This window comes from Oncorhynchus nerka, linkage group LG11 (assembly GCF_034236695.1).
Source record: "Oncorhynchus nerka isolate Pitt River linkage group LG11, Oner_Uvic_2.0, whole genome shotgun sequence".
Taxonomy (NCBI): domain Eukaryota; kingdom Metazoa; phylum Chordata; class Actinopteri; order Salmoniformes; family Salmonidae; genus Oncorhynchus; species Oncorhynchus nerka.
Genome location: NC_088406.1, coordinates 51121397 through 51148682, shown reverse-complemented (window position 1 = coordinate 51148682; position 27286 = coordinate 51121397). Strand labels below are relative to the sequence as shown.

At 45.6% G+C, this 27286-nt stretch overlaps 1 protein-coding gene across 1 annotated transcript; it reads left to right on the top strand.

Annotated features, from left to right (window-relative positions):
• Positions 1-26491, top strand: LOC115137092 (galaxin-2-like). Its single transcript, XM_029673136.2, has 9 exons — positions 1-131; positions 1339-1573; positions 9573-9715; positions 19059-19153; positions 19921-20150; positions 25052-25380; positions 25606-25662; positions 25820-25878; positions 26085-26491. The coding sequence occupies exons 2-9, from the start codon at positions 1404-1406 to the stop codon at positions 26106-26108; spliced, it is 1107 nt and encodes a 368-aa protein (XP_029528996.2). The 5' UTR covers positions 1-131; positions 1339-1403; the 3' UTR covers positions 26109-26491.
• The last annotated feature ends 795 nt before the right edge of the window (positions 26492-27286 follow it).

Sequence of the window (27286 nt, the reverse complement as noted above, 5' to 3'; positions counted from 1 at the left end):
GCTGACTCTTAATGTGAGCCAGCTGGTGTCAGATTGCTGTGGGTGTCAGGCCTATGACCCACTCAACCAACTGTGCTGTGACTCTCAGATCCTAACCAGGACCCAACCCCATTCCAAGTGTTGTGGAAAAGGTCAGTGGTGTCAGGTCTTGAGGCCTTTTCTGTCATCATTGGGAAGAATAACACAACTACATTAAAAGGCATACAAATAGGTGGTGTCATAGTGTGCATCTTAGACTTTGCTCACCCCATTGAGGTCTGGTCTAGTCCGAAAGCTTTTGGGGAGATATTTCCCAATTCTCTCATGCAGAGTCATTGTGACAACCTAATTTCCCACCTGCACCCAGAGCTCGCACTAGGTACTTAAATTCGACACACTGAAATTGAAGTAGGAAAAGCATGAAAAAACTCTGACATTCTCAAGTTAGTACTTGAAAAGGTCATTTAATTAAAATTAGAAAACAGAATGATCAAATAGGTTGGTATGACAAATGTGGTCTTGCGAATTAATTTCCAGACAGACATCCCAGTTTTATTTCCTCACGTGTTCCGTGGTCTGGCAGCGCACAATTGGCCCAACGTCATCCAGGTTTGGCCGCCATTGTAAATAAGAAGTTGTTCTTAACTGACTTGCCTAGTTAAATAAAAGGTTTAAAAAAATGGAAAGGAAATACAAAAAGAGAGAGGAAGCATTGAAGCAAGCAGGGAGAGGTTAGTAGTACAGTGGTTCCCAAACTTGGGGTCCGGGACCCATGTGGGGTCTCCTAAATTTTAACTAGGGTCCCCTGAGAGAATCTTTAATCTTAAACACATTCATTTGTTTCTTCAAATGGGTATAGAAAACATTTGAGTCAACTAAGGGTGTGTTACACTGTCAGAATTCACTTTGTCATGTGTTGGGACAGCCTGTGGGACCAAGCATTTTGCTAAAAATAGACAATTTTATATCACGTACACTGAACAAAAATATAAATGAATCATGCAACTTTAAATATTTCTTAGTTACAGTTCATACAAGGAAATCAGTCAACATCCTCATCACTGACTTAGCACTCCTGTGTGTAGTAATTAAGTAGTGAAACACATTGATTAGAACTTGTAAGGTAGTGATGAATAGTAAGTTAGTGGTGATATGTCATCTGGTGGCAACTAGAAACCATTGCATGATAGGAACTATTAAAAAGATCATTGAAAATACATACTAGTGCTCGAAAGTCCTTGAATTTCACTTGCCACCATCTGTACATCTATACTCACTTACTACCCTTCACAATGACAAACTTGAGCACTTGATCAGATTCTGTTCAAAGCACTCAATTGTTAAATACCTGTCCCACAGACCTTTATGATGAAGACCACCAGCTTTGCTGTGGAAATGGCCAAGGAAGGAAGGTCCTGGCCAAAATGTCCGGTCACCACCGGTGCTGTGGAGACCACCAGTTTGACCAGCGAAGCCACTGCTGCTGCTTTGATTCTGGACTACTAACCCTAGAGCCTCTCAATGCAAGCTGCTGTGCATCATCAGGGTCGAAAGTTTCTCAGCACAGGGCAATAGCTCCAAATCCTCCAAACTGGTAAGGTTGCCTTTGGCCTTCAACCATATACTGAACCTCATGTCTCACTTTCTTTATTCAAGTTAATGAAATGGTTAACAGGTTTTAAAATAATAATTTTGATGTCCTATAGCTAAAAGCAACAATGGGTGTGGCATCCGTTGCTTTATGCGTTTGGCCTAGGCATTGAATGGTCTGCCAACAGACATGGCGCCAGGATTCTTGCTCTCTCGGTGTTAAGGGGGAGCTTCACCAATACACGGGGTGCTAAGAAGAGTTGATTTTCATGACTTCAGAGTTAAGGAAGTTCTTGTTTTTTCAATAAAAGCAGATATGACACAGCACATTTGATATAAATGTAGAGGTCTTTATTACCTACCACAGGAGAACCAATAAATTGACACCACGGCTGTCTTTTTGACTTATGTCGATCTGCAATAGTATTGTGAAAAGACAGGACAGGAACACATCAATCTCCAATGCACCATCTGACAAGTTGTTCCATATGTAACCGGTGATGTACTGCACCGCGTTGTGGGGTTGATTGAGACTATAGACGTGAACTTCAGATCAGGTAGTTTTATAATAAGCAGAATTCACTCTGCATCCAAAAGAGTGTAACACATTTGTAGAGCACATGTTCTGCGAATGGTCGCCTCTTTCTACAACAGATGCACAATACAAGGGACTGGGATCATTCAAGGAACTAGCCATCGTTCACACACACACAAATACCTTAGCTAGCTATTAACCACATGTGTAATTCAGAATGTTGATATCCACTTGTAATTGTACTTTTTAGGATCTTAACAATACCATCCACTTATGAGTAACCTCTAAATACACAACAATATTCATGAACACACCGACTTTATGCTTAAAAGAATCAAACTTTTCTGAAGACAGAAAAAGTGTGCCTACCTCAGGGCATCAAAGTGATTTGAGCACTAAGGGCAAAACGTAAGTACACATTCCCCTACTCCCAGGCATGCAAAATAACAAATCAACATGACAATATATGACATTCACAGTACTTTAACAACTGTTACATACAGGAGCACGGAGAAAGGTAAAACACATATCCTGTCACACATCCCCTATACATTGCTCGGTGCTTTCAGTGTTGACAGTACCAAAATACAACACTGCAAAAACAAGCTACAAAGTGATATCGTCTCTGTCCCATTGACCTTAATAGGCCCAAAACTACACCTCCCAGAATGCAGCACCAGCTCAGCTAACCGTCTGCGTCACAGAGAGGCATGCTAGCTAGCAAGAGCAACACTTTTTAGCACTAAAATATATTAACAATAAAACACTGAAAGTCACATGTTTCAATAGTCTCACACTCCCTTATAACAATATCCACAGCATTAACCTTGGGATGTTTTATTTCACGTTATGGACGCCTAGAAAGGAGGTAACTGTTATGGGTGTAAGATGGCACAGTGATGCCATCTGTTGGTAAATGTTCATTACTGCAACTCTTGTGTTTTACCGGGGTGCTTGAGATACACGGATGCGATTGTCATGTACTGAACAAGACTGGTTACTCGCATCAATGCCTCGGTATCGTCATTTAACATTCAAACATGGTGTGAGAGTCGGATAACTAACCATGCTTTCCGCAAATTAGTCACCTGCTCTGGTTTACAAATTATTTGTGTAACATTTCACCCAGAATTGGCCTTAAGGTCACTAGGTTAAGGGAAAAGGCAGCTACATGTGACTATGGTGCTTTAAGAGATGAACTGATCAGAGATACGATTGTGCTTGGCATAACTGATGAGGGTACCCGCAGACGTTTGCTGAGAGAACGTGACCTGACGCTGGCCTTGGCAGTGGAGACATGGTGCAGCAGAGCTTACTGATATACGGATGAGGTCCATGGAGCTAGAAAGGCAACATACGGACAATGTCAATGCTACATTCAGGCAGCCAGTAAAGAAATTCCCCTTTGCCACAGCTAATGCTAATACTACAGCCAACTCTGCAGTAGACAACCCCAATACATGCCGATATTGTGGCATTTCTCATGGACGAGGAAAAGAACACTGCCCAGCCTATGGAAAAATATGCAAATCCTGTGGTACAGCTAATCACTTCGCAAGGGTCTGCATGAAAAGCAAGAGAAAGGAGGGTAAAGTGCACTCCATTGAAACAAACACAGATGAAGGAAACAGCAGCACAGAGGATGTACATGCTAGCGAGTGCATAGGGGCAGTGAGGGCAAAAGGACAAAAGTGGTTTGTCACTTTGCTACTTAATAATAAACCACAGCAATGCTAGCTAGAGTCAGGGGCCACATGCAACGTTATGAGCCTTAAAGACAAAAGGAGGCTCGTGCCCAGAGACAAACTCACACAGAGTAGCACCAAGCTGAAACTGTATTCAGGCCAGTTCATGACCTCTTTAGGCCTGTTTGTGACAGAGTGTGTTTTACGTGGCCAGAAATACACCCTTGAGTTTGAAATAGTTGAGGCTAGTCAACAGCCATTACTGTCAGGTTCTACATGCGAGCGCCTTGGACTTATTAACTTCACCATCCCAGCTGATCTTAACATTATAGACAAAGTCCAGGCTGGGCCCCTGAGCAAGGAGACACTCCTAAGCAAGTACCATGATGTCTTCAACGCACCGGTCGAGTCAGTTCCTGGGGAAGTCCACTTTGAGTTGGACAGCCTGTCCAGTGTGCACCCCGCAATGTACCAGTGGCCATGAAAGCAGCTACGAAGGCTCAGCTTGACAAATACGAAGCAGCCTTCCTGCAGTGCAAGCTCGACGAGCCCAGCAGCTACATGACCACCTTTTGGACACCCTGGGGCAGGAAGAGGTGGTTGAAGCTTCCGTTTGGTGTCTCCGTGGCTCCAGAGGTGTATCAGCGGAAACAGCATGAGCTGTTGATGGGACTCAGTGGCGTGGAACCCATAGCAGATGACATCCTCGTAGTGGGCTGTGGGGACAGTGATGAGGCAGAATGTGACCATGACGCCAACCTGCTGGCCCTGATGGTCAGATGCAGACAGGTCAAGCTAAGGCTAAGCATAAAAAAGCTTCAGTTTAAAGTGCCAGAGGTCCGCTTTCATGGGCACATCTTGTCCTCCACCGGATTGAAGGCGGATCCTGAAAAAGTGAAGGCTGTCTTGGAAATGCCCCACCCATCTGACGTGAAGGGAGTGCAGAGCTTCGTCGGATTCGTCACCTACCTGGACAAATTCCTACCGCGGCTCTCTGAAGTGTGTGAGCCACTGAGGAGGCTCATGGACAAGGACACCATCTGGCATTGGCTTCCAAAACATGACGCAGCGGTGAGGGAAATAAAACTGGTCACCCAGACACCTGTACTGCAATACTACAATGTGTCAAAACCTGACTCAAGCCAGTATGGACTTGGCTGTTGCCTCATGCAAGAGGGCCAGCCTGTGGCATTCGCCTCTAGGGCACTCACCCCAACAGAGCAGAACTATGCCCAGATAGAGAAGGAGTGCCTCAGCATTGTGTTTGCATGCCAACGCTTCCACCACTACCTGTACGGGCGCGACAATATTACCGCAGAGACAGATCACAAGCCCCTTATTGCTATATTCAGCAAGCCTCTTCTGAATGCCCCAAAACGACTGCAGAGCATGCTACTGGCCCTACAAAACTACAACCTCAAGGTGGTGTGTAAGCCAGGGCCAGAGACGTATGTGAGTGACACACTCAGCAGGGCTACTGCATCAGGCACTCACACACGCTCCATGCATGAACAACACGCAGTGTGCAGCTTACAAACAGAGCAAGTGGATGTTGAACACATCAACCAGGCTGACTACCTTAATGTTACGGACCAGCGCCTTATACAAATCAGACAGCACACAGACAGGGACGGGCAACTCCAGGCATTGAGGTCTGTGATTCTGATGGGCTGGCCCGACTGCAGGGAAGAAACTGTTTTAGCCGTCAGAGAATATTGGCCAGTCAAAGAGGAGCTCAGTGTTCAAAACAGAGTAATATTCAAGAGTCAGAGAGTCCTTGTTCCCCGGTCTCTGCGCCCTGAGATGTTGGCACGCGTGCACTCAAGTCACATAGGAGGTGAGGCCTGTTACAGACAAGCACGTGACACACTGTATTGGCCAGGAATGCAGAGTGAACTCAAAGACTAAGTCAGTAAATGCACAATCTGCAATGAATATGCCATTGAGCAACAGAGAGACGATGTCCCACGAGCTACCGATGCGCCCCTGGCAGATAGTAAGTCTAGATCTCTTCCAGCACAATGACAAAGACTTTCTGCTGGTAGTCGATCATTACTCAGACTTTTGGGAGATTGACCTCCTCCCCGACCTCTCAGCAGGGACAACGATCAAACGCTGCAAGGCTCAGTTTGCCCGCTATGGCCAGCCAGATAGGGTAATTTCAGACAATGGACCCCAATTCTCCGGAGTTGAGTTCCGAAAATTTGCTGCAGGATGGGAATTCGAGCACGTCACTTCATCACCACGACACCCAAAAGCTAATGGGAAGGCGGAGTCCGCAGTAAAAATCACAAAGAATCTCTGCAAAAAGGCTCTGCGAGAGGGCAAAAATGCCTGGAAAGCAATCCTGCAGTGGCGCAATACCCCGACAGAAGGCATGGACAGCAGCCCGGCACAGCGCCTCATGGCACGGCGCTTAAAAGCAGCTCTGCCAGTAGCCAGCACTCTCCTGGAGCCATGTGTGGTGACAGACGTGCTGGTGAAGCTACATCACAGAAGACAGGTCTCCAAGTTCATCTACGACAAATCAGCAAAAGACTTACCTGAGCTCAGGGTGGGTGAAACAGTGCAAATGAAGCCACTACCAGGGGACCGGACAGGCCTCTGGAGACTCGGATCCTGTGTACAGAAAGTGGCACCACGCTCCTACTTGGTCGAAAGTGAATGATCACTGTACCGTCGTAACAGGGTTGACCTTCGGATTGCTGAGCCAGCACCTCAGAACCCTGATGGCCAAAGGGGTCGCATGACAAAAGACGGAACCCCAGCAAGTCACATGGGGCCTGAGGCACTGGGCGAAGAGCCAGGGGATCACAGGTCGGCCGCTCCCTTGCCCATCAATTCTCCCCTTAGACATTCAGGTGACACGCCTGTGCGGGAACCCGCAGTCCTCGCAGACAAGCCCCCTGTCTTTTCACGCTGCGGGCGTCTGTCCCAGCCACCAAAAATACTTAATCTGTAGGTTTCCCATCAGGGATTGTTGACAGAGATAAAAGTGAAGAGAATATCAAAATGTGTTGTTGTTACCTGAGAAAAAAGAAACAAAAGACTAAACTGTTCATGTTGGAAATTGTTACTAGGTTTGTTTTGTTAGTGAATTGACACCTCCTGTCCTATTTTATTAAATGGAAGATGTTATGGGTGTAAGATGGCACAGTGATGCCATCTGTTGGTAAATGTTCATTACTGCAACTCTTGTGTTTTACCGGGGTGCTTGAGATACCCGGATGCGTTTGTCATGTACTGAACAAGACTGGTTACTCGCATCAATGCCTCTGTCTCGTCATTTAACATTCAAACAGTAACTGCAACATACCTTTGTTTTCTCAGACGGAGGAGAACAGGAGCTACGAGTAGTACCATGGTGTTAGTAGGTGACGCAAGCACCCAGATGGAATGTAATGTATTTTATGAAACAAATCCCGAAGATGTTATCATTCAGCTACTGTAGCTGCCTACCTAACATCAACGGGTAGCACCAGTAGTGCAACAATAAAAAAAAGTTCCTGGCGATCTGACTTCTGTCTGAACTTGGAATATTCCTGTTCGCGGGCTTTAGCCACTGACCCCCAACCTGGTTGTTCTGTTCTGCGTATTATTCGAATAATTTGAGGTTTGATGGAATAAACTTTTTAACTCTCCTACATAAATATATCGTTTCCAATTGAATTTGGCCAAAGAATTTACCAAATAGCTATAAGCCTGATACAAGTGACCACAAGGCAATGACAAACACCTATTTCATGTGCAAAGGCAAGGTCTTTCAGCAATAACAATACATCCAAAATTCGACAAGTGCATAATCAAACTGTGCATTGGTAATAATGTTTCGGATGAAAGGGTTATCACAACGTCAGAAATTAAATGAATAATTTTCCAAGTGCAGCCACAAAGAGAAGTGCAATGCATTTAGCCTATGCATTTTTTTTTACCTTAATTTAACTAGGCAAGTCGGTTAAGAACGCATTCTTATTTTTGACGGCCTAGGAACAGTTTACCTTGTCAGCTCGGGGATTCGATATGCCTGTAAACTGTGCACACTTGTAAAACGAACTGGCTATCACAATCTTAGTTATTATATTTCTATGCAAACAACTTGTAGGCTGACGATATACACGCATCCTGGTGTGTATTGGTTATAATGTTACGGATTAACATGAAATGTCTATCACATCATCAGACATGAATGGAATAATATCCACAGTGCAGCCACGACGAGAAGTGCATTTACACTATGCCTGTCCACTGTGCACACGGTGTAAAACGAGATGGCTGTCACAATCTTAGCGATTAGATTTCTATTGCAAAAATACTTTTAGGCCGAGAATATGCATGCGTCTTCTTGTTCCATCCAGATCAGCGCAATCGAGTCATGTTGCCACCACCAGACAGGTGCGCTCTGTCAATAAATAGGCCTTTCAGTTACTCATCAACTGGTGTTCTATAGGACATGAGTGTTGGGGTCCAGTGCAAATTAGATTAATTAGCTAATTAATCTTCTGGATATCCAGTGCCTTGGTTCTTTCTGCGTGTATGAACAAGCTGGCAAGGTTGCTAAAATCAAGGGTTTGCCATTGTTTCTTAGGTAGTTTTTTACACCCCGCATTCAGGAAAAACTGCTGAGTTTACTGGCAGTGTGACAGATATACGTAAAGTAATCCTCATACCACCTACGATTGATGTAGCGATCCTGCTGTCCAACTTTTGTGGCTGGATAACGCTGAAGAGGGCGCCTTGGTTCTTCAACAAGTGGCTGTGCTAACACTCATTTTAACTCCCATCGGTGACAGGGTCTGGATTGTCATTTTACTACCCGTACTCTTCTCTTGGTCAGAAAAAGGTCAATCGCAACGGCGCGAGATAGTGAGCTAACTTCTAGCTAGTCGACTTTACGTACCCCTCTAGGAAGAGTGATCACAACACCCTGCTACAACTCAACTCCCCGTGGAGTGGAAGAGGCATGGGACTGTAGGTGCGAGTAAGGATGACAAAGGCAGAGAATTTACTGTTTACTGGGAATTTATTCCGTAACACGGTAATTTTGGGGAAAAGGGGCTGAACGGAACCAAATGTCAAAGCCCCCTCTCCTACCATACCATCTTAGCAACACCCAACATAGGACATACTCATCATCCTTCTGAGAAACAACCAACCCTCAACTCTCTACAGCGCAACACAAGACTGGTTGATTTAGCTGGAGAAGGAGTCTAATGGGATTACAGGTGTATCCTGACGAGGGGGCGGGGTCAGCTCCAATCTGCAATGGGGCTGACCAATCAGCTGCTTAGGGGAATCCAGGAAGCCATTTCCAAAAATACACACATACAAATACACAAACTGGGGATCATAACACTCACATAACGTAGCCTAACTGTAGCCTTTACACACACACGTGCACGATGCCAGGGATCGGATTGGGAACAGAATGGCTGGTTATGAACTCTTACATATGTATTTTTATTTAAAAAATAATAATACTAAAACGCTTAATTGGGCCCCGGTGTAGCGCCGTGCCTGGCCAGCACCCACATTGACACTGATTATTAAAGTGGGCACTTTAATTGTAAACCTTTGTCTGTAGAACAAGAGTGGTGGAATAGTTAGAAACATGACGGTGGATTATGTTTTTTAACATGATTTTTTAAAACTATTATGTAGTTTGGTAAAACTTGTATGTGTATTTGTGTACATTGTTTATGTGTCTTTATGTGCATGTGTTTGTATTGCATCTAAGTGTGTGTCTCTCTCTCTCTCTCTCTCTCTCTCGCTCCACATGCCTCCAGTATGCCTGGGGAGAAGCCTTATGGTCTAGGTGCCTGTTTCAACCCAACAACAGAGCGTTGCTGTGTGAACCCTACATCTCACCAGGGACAAAGTTACTCCCACGACCAGACCTGCTGTGAGGGAACACTATGCCACACCCCATGTAAGACAGCACAAGGTGCCCTGCTAGTGTCTGTATGTTTGTGTGTTTCAGAGGAGGCTGGTGGGAAGAGCTATAGGAGGACAGGCTCATTGTAATGGCTGGAATGGAATAAATGGAACTGTATCAAACACATCAAATATATACAAAAACCAAATGTTTGACTCCGCTCCATCTATTCAATTCCAGCCGATACAATGAGACAGTCCTCCTATAGTTTCTCCCACCAGCCTCCTTTGGTGTGTATGTACACTGAGTGTGCAAAACATTAGAAACACTTGCTGTTTCCATGACAGACTGACCAGGTGAAAGCTATATTCCCTTATTGATGTCACTTGTTAAATCCACTTCAGACAGTGTAGATAAAGGGGAGGAGACAGGTTAAAACCTCTGAGATGTCAAGTCCCTCGTTTAGGGGACCTGCGTGGTTCTGGTACTGGTTCCGACTGACAGGATGTGAAATCTGAAACCAGTTGAAGCTGGGATGTCCCTCCTATCATTTCATTCTGTCTTCAGACTGTCCGTCAACTCCTGTCTAAACCCTTCGTCACTGACAAAGCACATGCTGCAATCCTTATATCGTAGCGCAGCAGTAGAGAGTGGTTTCAGAGATGAATTCATATCCATCTGTGGCGTGTATTCATGGATGCCAAGGGAAGCCAGGCTTCCCCAAAATTGTTTACTGGTAAATATTTATCTTTAGTCTCTCTGTGTTTCATAATTTTCCTTAACCCTTGTGTTGTCTTAAGGGTCAAAAATGACCCGCCACTATGTTTAACAGCAGAGAAAACCCCCTAAATTACATTTTTTTCAACTTGAAATTTAATGACTTTTCCTAGAGTGACCCTAACAGCAGTTCTCTCTCTGTGGATCTAACCCCAAGAAGTTCTGGAAAACGGTTAAAGACCTGGAGAATAAGCCTTTCTCCTCACAGCTGCCCATGTCCCTTAAAGTTTATGATGTGGTTGTTACTGACAAGAAGCACATGGCTGAGCTCTTTAATCACCACTTCAATGAGTCACGATTCCTATTTGACTTAGCCATGCCTCGTTGCCCGTCCAACATTTCCTCATCTCCCACCCCTTCTAATGCAACTAGCCCTGATGCTCCTCCCTCTTTTTCCCCTGCCCCTCTACAAAGTTTCTCCCTGCAGGTGGTCACTGAGTCCGACGTGCTAAAGGAGCTCCTTAAACTTGACCCCCCCAAAAACATCTGGGTCAGATTGTTTAGACCCTTTCTTCTTTAAGGTTGTTGCCCCTATAATTGCCAAGCCTATCTCTGACCTCTCTCCTCTCTGGGGAGGTTCCCATTGCTTGGAAGGCAGCCACAGTTAGTCCTTTATTTAAAGGAGAGATCAAGCTGATCCTAACTGTTATAGGCCTATTTCTATTTTGCCCTGTTTATCAAAAGTGTTTGAAAAACTTGGCAATAATCAACTGACTGGCTTTCTTGATGTCTATAGTTTTCTCTCTGGTATGCAATCTGGTTACCGCTCAGGTTATGGATGTGTCACTGCAACATTAAAGGTCCTCAATGATGTCACCCTTACCCTTGATTCTAAGCAATGTTGTGCTGCTATTTTTATTGACTTGGCCAAAGCATTTGATACGGTAGACCATTCCATTCTTGTGGGCCGGCTAAGGAGTATTGGTGTCTCTGAGGGGTCTTTGGCCAGGTTTGCTAACTACCTCACTCAAAGAGTGCAGTGTATAAAGTCAGAACATCTGCTGTCTCAGCCATTGCCTGTCATCAAGGGTGTACCCCAAGGCTCGATCCTAGACCCCACGCTCTTCTCAATTTACATCAACAACATAGCTCAGGCAGTAGGAAGCTCTCTCATCCATTTATATGCAGATGATACAGTCTTATGCTCAGCAGGCCCCTCCCCAGATTTTGTGTTAAAAGCTCTACAACAAAGCTTTCTTAGTGTCCAACAAGCTTTCTCTGCCCTTAACCTTGCTCTGAACACCTCCAAAACAAAGGTCATGTGGTTTGGTAAGAAGAATGCCCCTCTCCCCACAGGTGTGATTGCTACCTCTGAGGGTTTAGAGCTTGAGGTACCTCATATAAGTACTTGGGAGTATGGCTAGATGGTACGCACATATCAAAGCTGCAGGCTAAAGTTAAATCTAGAATTGGTTTCCTCTATCGTAATCACTCCTCTTTTACCCCAGCTGCCAAACTAACCCTGATTCAGATGACCAACCTACCCATGCTAGACTATGGAGTAATTTATAGATCGGCAGGTAAGGGTGCTCTCGAGCGGCTAGATGTTCTTTACCATTCGGCCATCAGATTTGCCACCAATGCTTGGTTGTTGGCCAAGATCTCGCGATACATGGCCCCATCCATCCTCCCCTCAATACGGTGCAGTCGTCCTGTCCCCTTTGCAGAAAAGCATCCCCAAAGAATGATGTTTCCACCTCCATGCTTCACGGTTGGGATGGTGTTCTTGGGATTGTACTCATCCTTCTTCTTCCTCCAAACACGGCGAGTGGAGTTTAGACCAAAAAGCTCTATTTTTGTCTCATCAGACCACATGACCTTCTCCCATTACTCCTCTGGATCATCCAGATGGTCATTGGCAAACTTCAGACGGGCCTGGACATGCGCTGGCTTGAGCAGGGGGACCTTGCGTGCGCTGCAGGATTTTAATCCATGACGGCGTAGTGTGTTACTAATGGTTTTCTTTGAGACTGTGGTCCCAGTTCTCTTCAGGTCATTGACCAGGTCCTGCCGTGTAGTTCTGGGCTGATCCCTCACCTTCCTCATGATCATTGATGCCCCACGAGGTGAGATCTTGCATGGAGCCCCAGACCGAGGGTGATTGACCATCATCTTGAACTTCTTCCATTTTCTAATAATTGCGCCAACAGTTGTTGCCTTCTCACCAAGCTGCTTGCCTATTGTCCTGTAGCCCATCCCAGCCTTGTGCAGGTCTACAATTTTATCCCTGATGTCCTTACACAGCTCTCTGGTCTTGGCCATTGTGGAGAGGTTGGAGTCTGTTTGATTGAGTGTGTGGACAGGTGTCTTTTATACAGGTAACGAGTTCAAACAGGTGCAGTTAATACAGGTAAAGAGTGGAGAACAGGAGGGCTTCTTAAAGAAAAACTAACAGGTCTGTGAGAGCCGGAATTCTTACTGGTTGGTAGGTGTTCAAATACTTATGTCATGCAATAAAATGCTAATTAATTACTTAAAAAGCATACAATGTGATTTTCTGGATTTTTTTTTTTAGATTCCGTCTCTCACAGTTGAAGTGTACCTATGATAAAAAGTACAGACCTCTACATGCTTTGTAAGTAGGAAACCTGCAAAATCGGCAGTGTATCAAGTACTTTTTCACCCCACTGTATGTACCTATGTATGTATGTATGAGACCATTTCCGGAGACCTTCTCCCTTACCTCACCTCGCTCATCAACTCATCCCTGACCGCTGGCTACGTCCCTTCTGTCTTCAAGAGAGCGAGAGTTGCACCCCTTCTGAAAAAACCTACACTCGATCCCTCCGATGTCAACAACTACAGACCAGTATCCCTTCTTTCTTTTCTCTCCAAAACTCTTGAACGTGCCGTCCTTGGCCAGCTCTCCCGCTATCTCTCTCAGAATGACCTTCTTGATCCAAATCAGTCAGGTTTCAAGACTAGTCATTCAACTGAGACTGCTCTTCTCTGTATCACGGAGGCCCTCCGCACTGCTAAAGCTAACTCTCTCTCCTCTGCTCTCATCCTTCTAGACCTATCAGCTGCCTTCGATACTGTGAACCATCAGATCCTCCTCTCCACCCTCTCCGAGTTGGGCATCTCCGGCGCGGCCCACGCTTGGATTGCGTCCTACCTGACAGGTCGCTCCTACCAGGTGGCGTGGCGAGAATCTGTCTCCTCACCACGCGCTCTCACCACTGGCGTCCCCCAGGGCTCTGTTCTAGGCCCTCTCCTATTCTCGCCATACACCAAGTCACTTGGCTCTGTCATAACCTCACATGGTCTCTCCTATCATTGCTATGCAGACGACACACAATTAATCTTCTCCTTTCCCCTTCTGATGACCAGGTGGCGAATCGCATCTCTGCATGTCTGGCAGACATATCAGTGTGGATGACGGATCACCACCTCAAGCTGAACCTCAGCAAGACGGAGCTGCTCTTCCTCCCGGGGAAGGACTGCCCGTTCCATGATCTCGCCATCACGGTTGACAACTCCATTGTGTCCTCCTCCCAGAGCGCTAAGAACCTTGGCGTGATCCTGGACAACACCCTGTCGTTCTCAACTAACATCAAGGCGGTGGCCCGTTCTTGTAGGTTCATGCTCTACATCATCCGCAGAGTACGACCCTGCCTCACACAGGAAGCAGCGCAGGTCCTAATCCAGGCACTTGTCATCTCCCGTCTGGATTACTGCAACTCGCTGTTGGCTGGGCTCCTGCCTGTGCCATTAAACCCCTACAACTCATCCAGAACGCCGCAGCCCGTCTGGTGTTCAACCTTCCCAAGTTCTCTCACGTCACCCCGCTCCTCCGCTCTCTCCACTGGCTTCCAGTTGAAGCTTGCATCCGCTACAAGACCATGGTGCTTGCCTACGGAGCTGTGAGGGGAACGGCACCTCAGTACCTCCAGGCTCTGATCAGGCCCTACACCCAAACAAGGGCACTGCGTTCATCCACCTCTGGCCTGCTCGCCTCCCTACCACTGAGGAAGTACAGTTCCCACGCAGCCCAGTCAAAACTGTTCGCTGCTCTGGCCCCCCAATGGTGGAACAAACTCCCTCACGACGCCAGGACAGCGGAGTCAATCACCACCTTCCGGAGACACCTGAAACCCCACCTCTTTCAGGAATACCTAGGATAGGATAAAGTAATCCTTCTCACCCCCTTAAAAGATTTAGATGCACTATTGTAAAGTGGCTGTTCCACTGGATGTCTTAAGGTGAACGCACCAATTTCTAAGTCGCTCTGGATAAGAGCGTCTGCTAAATGACTTAAATGTAATGTAAATGTACCTAAATGTTTAATATCCATTAATTTTATGATTATTTATTTTAATTGCGCGCCCTCCAATTTCTAGGTGCTAGGACAGAGAAGAACTTGGACTGGCCTGAGCGGGAGATGCTCTCCCATAGGGTTGGGAGGGTCAAGAGACCAGAGGTGGCAGAACGGAGTCCTCAGGTTGGGGTGTAGTGTTTGAGCATAGCCTGAAGTTAGGGAGGGGCAGTCCCTCTTGCTGTTCCGTAGGCAAGCACCATGGTATTTTAGTGGATGTGAGCTTCAACTGGAAGCCAGTGGAGTGTGCGGCGGACCGAGTTGACATGGGAGAACCTGGGAAGGTTGAAAACCAGGCGGGCTGCAGCGTTCTGGATAAGTTGCAGTGGTTTGATGGCACAAGCAGGGAGCCCAGCCAACAGTGAGTTGCAGTAGTCCAGATGGGAGATGACAAGTGCCTGGATTAGGAGCAGTGCCGCTCCCTGTGTGAGGTGGGGTCTTACTCTACGGATGTTGTAGAGCATGAACCTACAGGAGCGAGTCACTGAGTTGATCTTTGCAGAAAACGACAGGGTCACACAAAGTTCTTTGCCCTCTGGCAGGGCGACACTGGAGTTGTCAACCATGATGGAGATGTCTTTTAGCAGACAGGCCTTCTTGTTGAGGTTGAGCTTAAGGTGGTGGGCTGACATCCAAGCTGAGATATCTGCCTGGCACGCAGAAACACGTGTCGCCACCTTGGTGTCAAAAGGGGTGAAGGAGAAAAGTAGTTGTCACCCGCCAAGCAATGATAGGAGGGACCAGTGAGGATATGACAGCTGAGTGACTTGGTGTATAGAGAGAAGAGCAGAGGACCTAGAACCAAGCCCTGGGGGACACCGGTAGTGAGAGTACGTGGTGCAGACACAGATTCTCTCCACGTCACCTGGTAGGAGCAGCCTGCCATGCAGTCCAAGAGTGTGCAGAGCCTGAGACACAGAGCCCTGAGAGGGTGGAGAGGAGAATCTGATGTTTCACGGTGTCGTAGGCAGTGAATAGACCTGGGAGGAGGAGAACAGAGGAAAGAGAGTCAGCTTTGGCAGTGCGGAGAGCCTCCGTGACACAGATAAGAGCAGTCTCGGTTGAGTGACCTGTCTTGAAGGTGGTTAGTGTTAGGGTAAGAAGATCGTGTTTTGAAAAGAGCGGGATACAGGTCTATAGTTTTAGAGGTCAGATAGTCAAGTGTTTATTTTCCTGAGGAGGAGAGCGACTTGGGCCATTTTGAAGTCAGGGAAGATGCAGCCAGTGGTCATTGATGGGGGGAGTGAGGAATGGGAGAAGGTCTCTAGAGATGGTCTGAAGGAGGGGATGGGGTCGAGCGGGGAGGTTGTCAGGTGGACAGACCTCTCCTGTCGCAGAATTTCATCTGGAAAGAGAGGAGAGAAAGAGGTCAAGGTGTAGGGTAGTTCTGTGCGAGTGAGACCAGTGGACTCAATAGGCTGAGTGAATGAGGAGTGGATGTCGTCAACCTTCTTTTCAAAGTGGAAGGGAGGGAGGAGAAGGTGTAAAGAGTTCCCTAGGGTTAGAGTTAGAAGCTTGAAATTTAGAGTGATAGAATGTAGCTTTAGCAGTGGATACAGAGGAAGAGAAGGTAGATCAGAGGAAGTGAAAGGATGATGGGTCCTCCGGAGGTTTAGAGTTCCACCAGTTTCGCTCCGCTGCCCTGTTCTGTAAGCTTCCATTGAGTCACTTAGCCACAGAGCAAGAGGGGAGGACCAAGCTGGCCGGGAGGAAATGGAACAGTGCGAGTCATAGGATGCGGAAAGGGAGGAGAGTAGGGTCGAATAGGAAGAATCAGGAGACAGGAGGGAGAAGGATTTAGCAGAAGGGAGAGATGACAGGATAAAAGAGAGTTAAGTGCGAGAGCGAAGATTGTCAATACCCCACCAAGGTGGCCTAGAGGCTCTAAGCTTCTTTTTAGAACAATGCCCTATAGACTCTCGGGCCTAGCTCCTCATGTATCAGAGATCTAGCAAAGTTGGTACTCACAAACAGCAGTTTTATGTATAGAAGTAACTTTTTTCTACCAACAATAGGAACTGCCATGGGGAGTACGATGGCCCCCAATTATGCCAATCTTTATGAGACTTTTGGAACACGATTACATTCTCAACCCTGAGCAAAATCCCTTTCTATTGAAGATCAAACTATATTGACGTTATATAAATTATGTATTGGTATTATTTAATGGGAGTCTTGAGATGTTAAAATGAGTTTCTTAATAAGTAAAATGATCATCTTCATTTCACCACGTACTTTGATTACTCTAGTGTCAGCTTCCTTGCCATTCAGATCACCAAAGAAAATGACACTCCTCACCGATCTATACAGCAAGCCCACAGATCGAAACACGCTTCTAAGATGTGGTAGTTTCCACCCTAATCCTCCTAAAGAAAAGCCTCCTGATCAGTCAGTTAAAACATGTCTGTTGAATCTGTAACATTGACAATTTCCTTTTTGAGTCCTTTTGGATACATTCCCTCAACACTCTGTCTCCAAGAGGCCCAAACAAGAAAGTAGACATAACCTTTTCTATAAAATGTGTCATTTTAGGCTGCCCTTTCAAAAAATTCTCCCTATATTATATCAACTTTTTTTCAAAATGATTGACGCATTTGTCTCACCTGTTTTTTATCTATTGCACACGTACAGGGTCTAGGGTCTTCTCGGGTATGACACTACAAGCTTGGCACACCTGTATTTGGGAAGTTTCTCCCATTCTTTTCTGCAGATCCTCTCAAGCTCTGTCAGGTTGGCTGGGGAGCGTTGCTGCACAGCTCTTTTCAAGTCTGTCAAGAGATTTTTGTCTCGAAGCCACTACTGCGTTGTCTTGGCTGTATACTTAAGTTCGTTGTCCTGTTGGAAGGTGAACCTTCGCCCCAGTCTGTGGTCCTGAGTGCTCTGGACCTCCTTTTCATCAACGATCTTTGCTCTGTTCATCTTTCCCTCGATCCTGATGAGTCTCCCAGTCCCTGCCGGTGAAAAACATCCCCACAGCATGATGCTGCCACCAACATGCTTCATCGTAGGGATGGTATAGGCCAGGTGATGAGAGGTGCCTGGTTTCATCCAGACGTGACACTTGGCATTCACGCCAAAGAGTTCAAATCTTGGTTTCATCAGACCAGAGAATCTTGTTTCTCGTGGAGAGTCCTTTAGGTGCCGTTTACTGAGGAGTGGCTTCTGTCTGGCCACTGTACCATAAAGGCCTGATTGGTGGAGTACTGCAGAGATGGTTGTCCTTCTGGAAGGTTCTCACATCTTCACAGAGGAATTCTGGAGCTCTATCAGAGTGACCATTGGGTGATCAATGGGGACAAGATGCACCTGAGCTCAATTTCAGGTATCATAGCAAAGGGTATGAATATTTAAGTAAATAAGGTATTTGTTTTTAATTTTTAATAAGGCTGTAACGTATAAAAAAGCCAAGGAGTCTGAATACTTTCCGAATGGACTATATATTCGCCTGGTTGACATGGATTATTTACCATTCTTAATTTGATTTGAAAAAATACTATCGTATACTATGGTATAAATACTATAGTGTTCACTGTTATGTTTTTCCTGACTTTACTGTAGTATTTACAGATAACTAGTATAAATAATGTAGTAAAATAACTGTAGTGTATATACTATAGTAATTAATGTAGTGTTTTTGCAGACTGTACTCTACTGTAGTATTTAATGTAGTGTTTTTGCGGACTGTAGTATTCCTGTACTGCTTATGCATTACTTTAGTATTTACTATAGTGTTTTTATTTTATTGTCTTTGACATAGAAGTGGAGGCTTTCTCCTTCAGGAAACCTACCTGAAGAAATACTAAAAGAGCACATTTTCCATAAGGCAGGACTGTGCTCTGGATAGTTCAGTGATTCTGCTCTTTTCTATAACCTGTAAGGAACACAATATGGTCTATACTTGGCATGGTGGTTAGTCACTTATGGGTGGCCCAAATTGTGATATGGGGGAGGGGAATGGGCAGAGTATATATGAACATAGAATACTGTAGTATTTACTATAGTTTAATAAAAATGGTGTGTGTGTGGGGGGTGGGGGGGTGGACTGTAGTGTTTGTGCGGACATTACTGTATTTTTTCCAGTAGTGTTTTTTTCCAGATAACACTATTATTTACTGTAGTATTCTATACTACAACGTTGTATTGTAAATACTACACATGATTGAGGGATACTATAGTAGTATACTGCAGTTTACTATATCATTTTCTAGTAATTTCTGTAGTGTTCTATAGTAAACTAGTAATTTTTCCATGTGGGTCACCTCCATCACTATCACTGTCCTCCATCCTTCCCATCTCTCTAACCAGGTGTCTACAAAGGTGCTAGCTGTGTCTGTTACAATCCAGACATCAACATCTGCTGTGCCGGGAAGCTGTCCAATAGGGTGTTTGGGAAAAACCTGGTAAGTCCATTAGCCCATAGATCTTAGGCCTATAGCTAAAGCTTAGTTCACTGAACCTCCTCCGCTATGTAAAAAAATGTGTCCTCATCTCAGTCAAATTGAAGTAAAACAGCTAAATCCTCCATCCGCTTGCTGAGGAGTTGTTGGTCAAGCAATAAAGACAAAAGCTGTACAGTACAGGGATGTATTTTTTTAAAAAGTCTAAATATCTGAAGACGAGCCTGAAACTATACATTGTCCACAGACCCATTTACAGTCCTGTCAGAATGTTCATACAGGTCCCCAGTGGGAAGTGGGTGTTCTATACTCAAGGACAATATATTAGACTGGTGCTTGATCTAAAAGTCTATTAGGGAGAAAATCTGCCCCATGTTTTGCTAGTAACTATTACTATTTTTCTATTGGTGATTGCTTTACTTGGGCTATATGCTGTACGATGTCATTTCCATCTGCATTGTTAGTTCTGTAAGTCCCAACCCACAACCAGTTAGTGTCTCCTCGTCTGTGTGAGCGTTAGTCAGACAATGGAAAATGATAGTTCTCATTGGGTCTCTTTTATCGCTTCACACTCTGTCGGTAGAGGATATGTTGACTGGTAAGAAAGTTAGACTCTCTTTTCTAGCATGTGGACTTTCTTTTGAGATTGTGTGTGAATTTGCATGCTACCGTTTGTGAGTGTATGAAGTTGTCTGTATGTGTGTCTGTTATACATGCTGTGTGTTTGTGTGTGTGTTGTTACCCTGCTGACTGGTGTGTCTCTCTCCCAGTGCTGCGGTACAACTCCGTATGGTATAGAGGACCGAGGGGTGCTGTGCTGTAACCAGACCTTGCACCGTGAGGTGGAGGATGGGTACCAGTGCTCCCCAGGTGGCCACTTGTATCTGCCATCCCGTGACATGGTGTGTGGCTCACGCATTCATCTCAACGATCCAGGCAAACACTGCTGTGAGGAGGAAACATACTACCCTCAGTATGAAATCTGCTGCAACGGACACACGTGAGTAGCTCTGGAAGGCTGGAAATTGTAGGAAGTTTATCCCAAAGACGTGGGGTTATCACTGTCCGCAAGAGCAGTTCAGAGTGCCTTAGGGCAGAACTAAGGCGCTAAGAACAGCTTTGATCTCATTGTCACTAACACCTTGTTTCAGCAGAAGAACAAATATAAAACGCTATGGATGCACCCACGCTCCAAACACTGGCACCGGATCGACTACTGCATAGTGAGACGTTCTGACACTATTGACGTCCTGCTGACACGTGCCATGAGGGGTGCAGAATGCTGGACAGATCACCGTATGATACTGCCTTAACTCCAGGTGAAAATACGTGCCTGCAGAAGTACAGTAAGAGGCATCTGCACTGTACCCAGCTTGTGAAAGTTCTGTAGCTCTCTCTCTGAAATGCTGAGGGAGACTGAGCCTCTTCTGAGTGCAGAGGCCCACTCCACTGGCTACAGAGGTAGGAAACATCAAGACTGATTTGATGAGAACTCGGACACCATCGCAAACATTACTGGACAATATCCACAAAGTGCACAGGGCTCCTCTCAACAGCCCCACATCTGCTACTCTCTGCCAGCAATGGTGTGCATCACGCAAGGCCGTGCAAACAACCTTGCATGCTCTGCAGAATGAATGGTGGACGAATAAGGCACAGGAAATACAAATTTATGCAGACAAAAACTACATGCAATTCAGCTAAAGCTACCCCTGGCTCTAGAAGTCGCTCCATCACCACCCTGAAAACAGCTGATGGTCTCTCTCTTGAAGAACCAAAAACAGATCCTGATCAGGTGGGCTGACCACTTTGAAGCACTACTCAATCAGCGCTGTCCTACAGACCACTCCATCCTGGAAGAACTGCCTGTCCATCTACCCATTCAAGACCATAACCATCCACCAACCTTCCAAAAGGTGTTATCAGCTCTCCGTTCCCTCAAAAACATTAAAACTCCTGGTGCCTACAGCATCCCAGCAGAGCTACTTAAGAAGGGAGATTACTTCTGCACCAGAAGGTTTGGGACCGGTAGATCGTCCCCCAACAGTGGCGGCCTGCAAACATTGTCACCATATATAAGAACAAGGGTGACAAGTCCATCTGCGGCAACAGCCAGGGATATCCCTTCTGGCTGTTGCCTGCAAGGTCCTGGCCAAGGTGATGCTGCCAGAGTCACAATGCGGCTTCAGAAAGAAGAGGAGTACGTCTACATGATATTCACGACACAGCAACTCCAGGAGAAGTGACGTGAACAACAACAGGACCTTTTCATGGCCTTTGTCAACCTCTCCAAGGCCTTTGACACTGTAAGCAGGGAACTACTATGGGGCGTTCTAATCAAATTTGTCTGTCCAGAGTGAGTGCCCTTTGGAGTAAGCAAGCATCAGCTGCCTTCTGGAAACTCAGACACAAGGTCTTCCAAAACAGGGATCTCCACCTCCACACCAACGTCGCTGTCTATCAAGCCATTTGCATCACCACACTTCTTTAGAGCTGTAACGCCTGGGTCACTTACAGTTGCCACAACAAGCAGCTCGAGCGATTCCACATAAGATGCCTGCAGCAATCCTATGAATCACCTGGTGCAACCGTGTGGCGCATGCAGAAATACTTGCTAAGACCAACTGCAAGAGTATGGAGGCCATGGTCACCCAACACCAACTGTGCTGGCTTGGGCATGCCATTAGAATGTCTCAGGAGTGCTTGCCATGGAAGATCCTGTATGGCCAGCTACATCTTGGCCGGCGTTCTGCAGGGGGGCAGACGAAGCGCTACAAGGACCAGCTGAAAACGTCGCGGAATAAGTGCAACATCAAACCCACAGACCTGGTGGACGCCACTGCCGACCGTTCCACCTGGCGGCAGCTCTGCCAGAGAGGAGCACAAAGAAGACAGCAAAAACTTCTCAGGAGATGTGCAACCATGCCTGCCCCCTCCAACACGGACTGCGTAGGCCCCACCTGCAATAAAGTTTATGTATCTCAGATTGGACTCTACAGTCACCAAATAATTCACCGTTAACTCGGAAGTGGAAGTCATCATCGGATACGATGGATGTTCCGCGTTTGTACTATAATTAACTGCAGAAACTATTTCCCCACCCACTGTGTGAGACTGGGTGTGCATCTTTGTGTGCTTGTGTGTGAGAGACATTGATGGATTTAATTGTGATTCAAAAGAACATTCCCACTGTTCCGCTCCTTCAGGATGTGGAACAATTCTGTGGGCGGCCAAATGGATGCGCCATGTCATACAGACTACTGTACGTTAGCCTCCCAGACATGGTTCAACAGGGCGTCTACTGCTGCAGCCAAAAGGTCCCCAACTGTTCTGCACTTCACTTCCCTTGTTCCAGTCAGAGGCGTTCAGACAGTTAGACAGCCAGACATCTCTTAAGACATGTTGTGTCTGCTTTTTGGTCTCTAAGAAAGGGGTCAGACAATGGGTAGTTGTTTTTTGTACTTCGCCCTGTTGTGACTTGTGCTTGACCTTGGTGTCTGACTCTAGGAGGAAACTGGTTGACTCTTGTTTGGCATTTGAGGAAAGTTACTAATGTTTGTTCCAAGTAAATGTTGTTAATTATTGACTGAAGTGTTTATTTGGAATACAGAAAAGTGTACCATGTATGGGGGCATACCTGACACAGATGGGAATAACTTTTTTTAAAACACTTGAGGGGCCTCACGGGTGGCGCAGTGGTTAAGGGTGCTGTACTGCAGTGCCAGCTGTGCCACCAGAGACTCTGGGTTCGCGCCCAGGCTCTGTCGTAACCGGCCGCGACCGGGAGGTCCATGGGTTAGGGAGGGTTTGGTAGGGAAATCCTTGTCTCATCGCACACCAGTGACGCAGTGCGCGCTAACCAAGGTTGGATGCACGGTGTTTCCTCCGACACATTGGTGCGGCTGGCTTCCGGGTTGAATGGCGCTGTGTTAAGAAGCAGTGCGGCTTGGTTGGGTTGTGTATCGGAGGACGCATGACTTTCAACCTTCGTCTCTCCTGAGCCCGTACGGGAGTTGTAGCGATGAGACAAGATAGTAGCTACTAAACAATTGGATACCACAAAATTGGGGAGAAAAAGGGGTAAAATTCAACAAAAAAAACAACAAAACAAAAAATACACTTGAATCTACTTACAGTACCAGTCAAAAGTTTGGACATACCTACTCATACCTACTCATTCCAAGGTTTTTCTTTATTTTTACTATTTTCTACATTGTAGAATAAGACATCAAAACTATGAAATAACACATGGAATCATGTAGTAACAAAAAAGTGTTAAACAAATCAAAATATGTTATATTTGAGATTCTTCAAAGTAGCCACCCTTTGCCTTGATGACAGCTTTGCACACTCTTGGCATTCTCTCAACCTTCATGGTCTGATCGGGCCTGTGGTCTCTTAAGATCCCATGTCACTTATCGTAAGAATAGGGGTGTTAACCCCGGTGTCCTGGCTAAATTCCCAATCTGGCCTTCATAACATCATGGCAACCTAATCATCCCCAGTTTATAATTGGCATTCATCCCCCCTCCTTTCCCCTCCCTGTAACTATTCCCCAGGTCATTGCTGTAAATGAGAATGTGATCTCAGTCAACTTACCTGGTAAAATAAGGGTAAAATAAATGTTTCAATAAATGGTTGAATTGCTGCAAGGAAACCACTACTAAAAGACACCAATAAGAAGAAGATACTTGCTTGGGCCAAGAAACACGAGCAATGGACATTAGACTTGTGGAAATCTGTCCTTTGGTCTGATGAGTCCATATTTTATATATTTGGTTCCAACCACCTTGTCTTTGTGAGACGCAGAGTAGGTGAACGGATGATCTCTGCATGTGTGGTTCCTACTGTGAAGCATGGAGGTGTGATGGTGTGTTTAGGGGAGGGCTGTGCTGGTGACACTGTCAGTGATTTATTTAAAATTCAAGGCACACTTAACCAGCATGGCAACCACAACATTCTGTGGCGATAAGCCATCCCATCTGGTTTGTGCTTGGTGGGACAATCATTTGTATTTCAACAGGACAATAACCCAACACACCTCCAGGCTGTGTAAGGGCTATCTGACCAAGAAGGAGAGTGATGGAGTGCTGCATCAGATGACCTGGCCTCCACAATCACCTGAACTCAACCCAATTGAGAGTTTGGGATGAGTTGGACCGCAGAGTGAAGAAAAAGCAGCCAACAAGTGCTCAACATTTGTAGGAACTCCAAGACTGTTGGAAAAGCATTCCAGGTAAAGCTGGTTGAGAGAATGCCAAGCGTGTGCAAAGCTGGCATTAAGGCAAAGGGTGGCTACTTTCCATTCCTGTGGCGGTCCCCATGAGAGATATATTTTGATTTGTTTAACACTTTTTTGGTTACTACATGATTCCATATGTGTTATTTCATAGTTTTCATGTCTTCACTATTGTTCTACAATGTAGAAAACATTAAAAATAAAGAAAAACCCTGGAATGAGTAGGTGTGTCCAAACTTTTGGCTGGTACTGCATGTTTTTACACTCTTCAGCGGCTTCACAAGCTGATCTAAAGTCTGTGGAAACGTGGTCGAACACATAATTAACAAACAATGCTCCAATGTTAAAGGCTCTAACCCTGTCATTCAAACTGTGGGTCACGACCTCCTAGTTAGGTCCTCAGGAAGTTGCATGGCAGTCTGAATTAATACCGATGCCATTACTTAATACTTTGGCCATGAAACAAGCAATCAATGGGCTAAAACTAATCATTCTTATTGCTGCTAGACTCTCCTGATTGCATTTCCTTGAGTGCTATATTCATCAAAGTGTAATGGGTAAAATCCATGAAATGATAAATAATCTGTACAATATGGCTCTGAGTTCACCCAACATGACAGCTCTCTTTCTATTGGGAGGTCAAATATTTTTTCTCTGCACAGACACAACAGGTTGGGAAACATGTCCTGCTGTGGAGGGAAGGTGTACAACCCCAGCAGCAGCCAGATGAAGTGCTGTGCAGGGACTCTGTACGACCTGCAGGTTCAGGACAGACTCTCAGAGGAGGCCCAGTGCTGTGGGAATGTCCTGATGGAGGCCGGCTCCACCCAGACCTGCTGCTCTGCCCCAGGGCTAGACCTGCTCTACCCTACCCAGCCAGGGTTCACCTGCTGTGGGCACCGCTATCCCAATGCCTCCCTGTGGTCTTGCTGCGCCGGGGTCCTGCACCCAAGGCCTGAACCACACAACACCACCAAGAACGTGATTCCAGGTCAGTGGGAACAGGATACAATCGATCTGTGATTTATGCTACAGCTTGAGTTGCGTCTGTTTATCTCTGAAAGGTCTCTGAAAGACCAACCTACAAGTCAGACAAGTGATATGAATATTGAATTCTATATCTAGTTCATATAAGATAAAGGAGGAGTCTTCTGATGTGTCCCTGCCTGGAGTTTGTCTCTGTCCATTTGATTAAACTGTTGTTCATTATCCTCAGGACCCAGGCTTCTACCACTGGGGGATATGAAGACTGAAGTCCTGTGTCACAGCAGAGGTAAGGCCTCCAGTTTGAAGCACAAGATGACAGGAAACATTACTCACTACTTTGATCTTTAGTAAGAACAGTGGGAAGCCCTTGAATCTACTCTCATTTTGACACTGATGTACATTGGCTTCACAACGCTGATCTGAAAGTGTGTGTGTTTGTCCAGGTCTGCTGGGGACAGTGGAGAGTGTGTCCGTGAAGATGAACGAGCGGTCCATCGGGATGGTAAACGCCTTGTCTTTGCTTGCCTCGCATGGCCAATTCAAAGCCATGGCTTCCCCTCACTACCTCACATTACCCGACCACTGCAGCTCCCCTGAACTGGTGCCGGGCAACAATTACATCTGGGTGAAAAATCCTTTCTCCGACACCATAAGTTTAATCTCTGATCTCAGCGATCATTCCTCCCCTCTTCATTCCATCCTTTCCAGGTGCTCAACCTTTATCCAGCCTAGAAGAAAGAGAAGGTGAACCATCTCAACAGAAAATGAATTCTGGGTTTTGACACAGGCTATTGTACAGAAATCTGTTATGTTATCTGACGATAAGCTTAAAACTAGCATCTTTATGATCTCTAGTGAGCCATATCTCAGGATAAGTCATATTTTGTCTGTCTGGGTAGTGGTTTTCTGTAATATTATCACAAAAGACTGACTACATGTTTTGTTGCAATCTGTAATTGGTGCATCCATTTTTGGACTTCTAAATGAATTATATCTACATATTGTTTATTAAAAAATATAATTTGTCTCATGGGCTTAGTTCAAATGTCGTACATCGTCAGAACCCAAAATAGGCTTGTTTTACTATGTAAACAATTTATTACTGAACAAAAATATAAACAACCATTTCAAAGATGTTACATTGCATCAGTTAATTACATTAAATTATTAGATCTTTCGTTAGGGTTTCACAATACAGATATGCATCTGTTGGTCACAGATACCGTCATAAAAAAGGTAGGGGCGTGGATCAGAAAAGCAGTCAGTATCTGGTGTGACCACCATTTACCTCATGCAGTGTGACACATCTCCTTTGCATAGAGTTGATCAGGCTGTTGATTGTGGCCTGTGGAAAGTTGTCACACTCCTCTTGAATGGCTGTGCAAAGTTGCTGGATATTGGCCGGAACTGGAGCACGCTGTCGTACATCTCGATACAGAGCATCCTACATGTGCTCAATGGGTGACATGTCTGGTGAGTATGCAGGCCATGGAACTACTGGGACATTTTCAGCTTCCCGGGGAATTGTGTACAGATCCTTACAACATGGGGCCGTGCTGCCTTATTATGCTGAAACATGAGGTGATGGGGCCGGATGAATAGCATGACAATGGGCCTCAGGATTTCTTCACGGTATCTCTGCATTCAAATTACCATCGATAAAATGCAATTGCGTTTGTTGTCCGTAGCTTATGCCTGCCCATACCATAACACTGCCACCATGGGGCACTCTGTTCACAACGTTGACATTAGCAAACTACTCGCCCATATGGCGCCATACACGTGGTCTGTCATTGTGAGGCTGGTTGGACTTACTGCCAAACTCTCTAAAATGATGTTTGTAGGCGGCTTATGGTAGAGAAATGAACATTCAATTATCTGGCAACAGCTCTGGTGGACATCCCTGCAGT

What these genes read in the sequence shown, in the direction of transcription:
- LOC115137092 (XM_029673136.2), top strand. Translation starts at nt 1,404, where the DNA reads ATGTCCGGTCACCACCGGTGCTGTGGAGACCACCAGTTTGACCAGCGA. An exon ending in ATCTGCTGCAACGGACACAC is followed by an intron (nt 20,151 to 25,051) that starts GTGAGTAGCTCT and finishes TTCTCTGCACAG; the next exon opens with ACACAACAGGTTGGGAAACA. An exon ending in ACGAGCGGTCCATCGGGATG is followed by an intron (nt 25,879 to 26,084) that starts GTAAACGCCTTG and finishes CATCCTTTCCAG; the next exon opens with GTGCTCAACCTTTATCCAGC.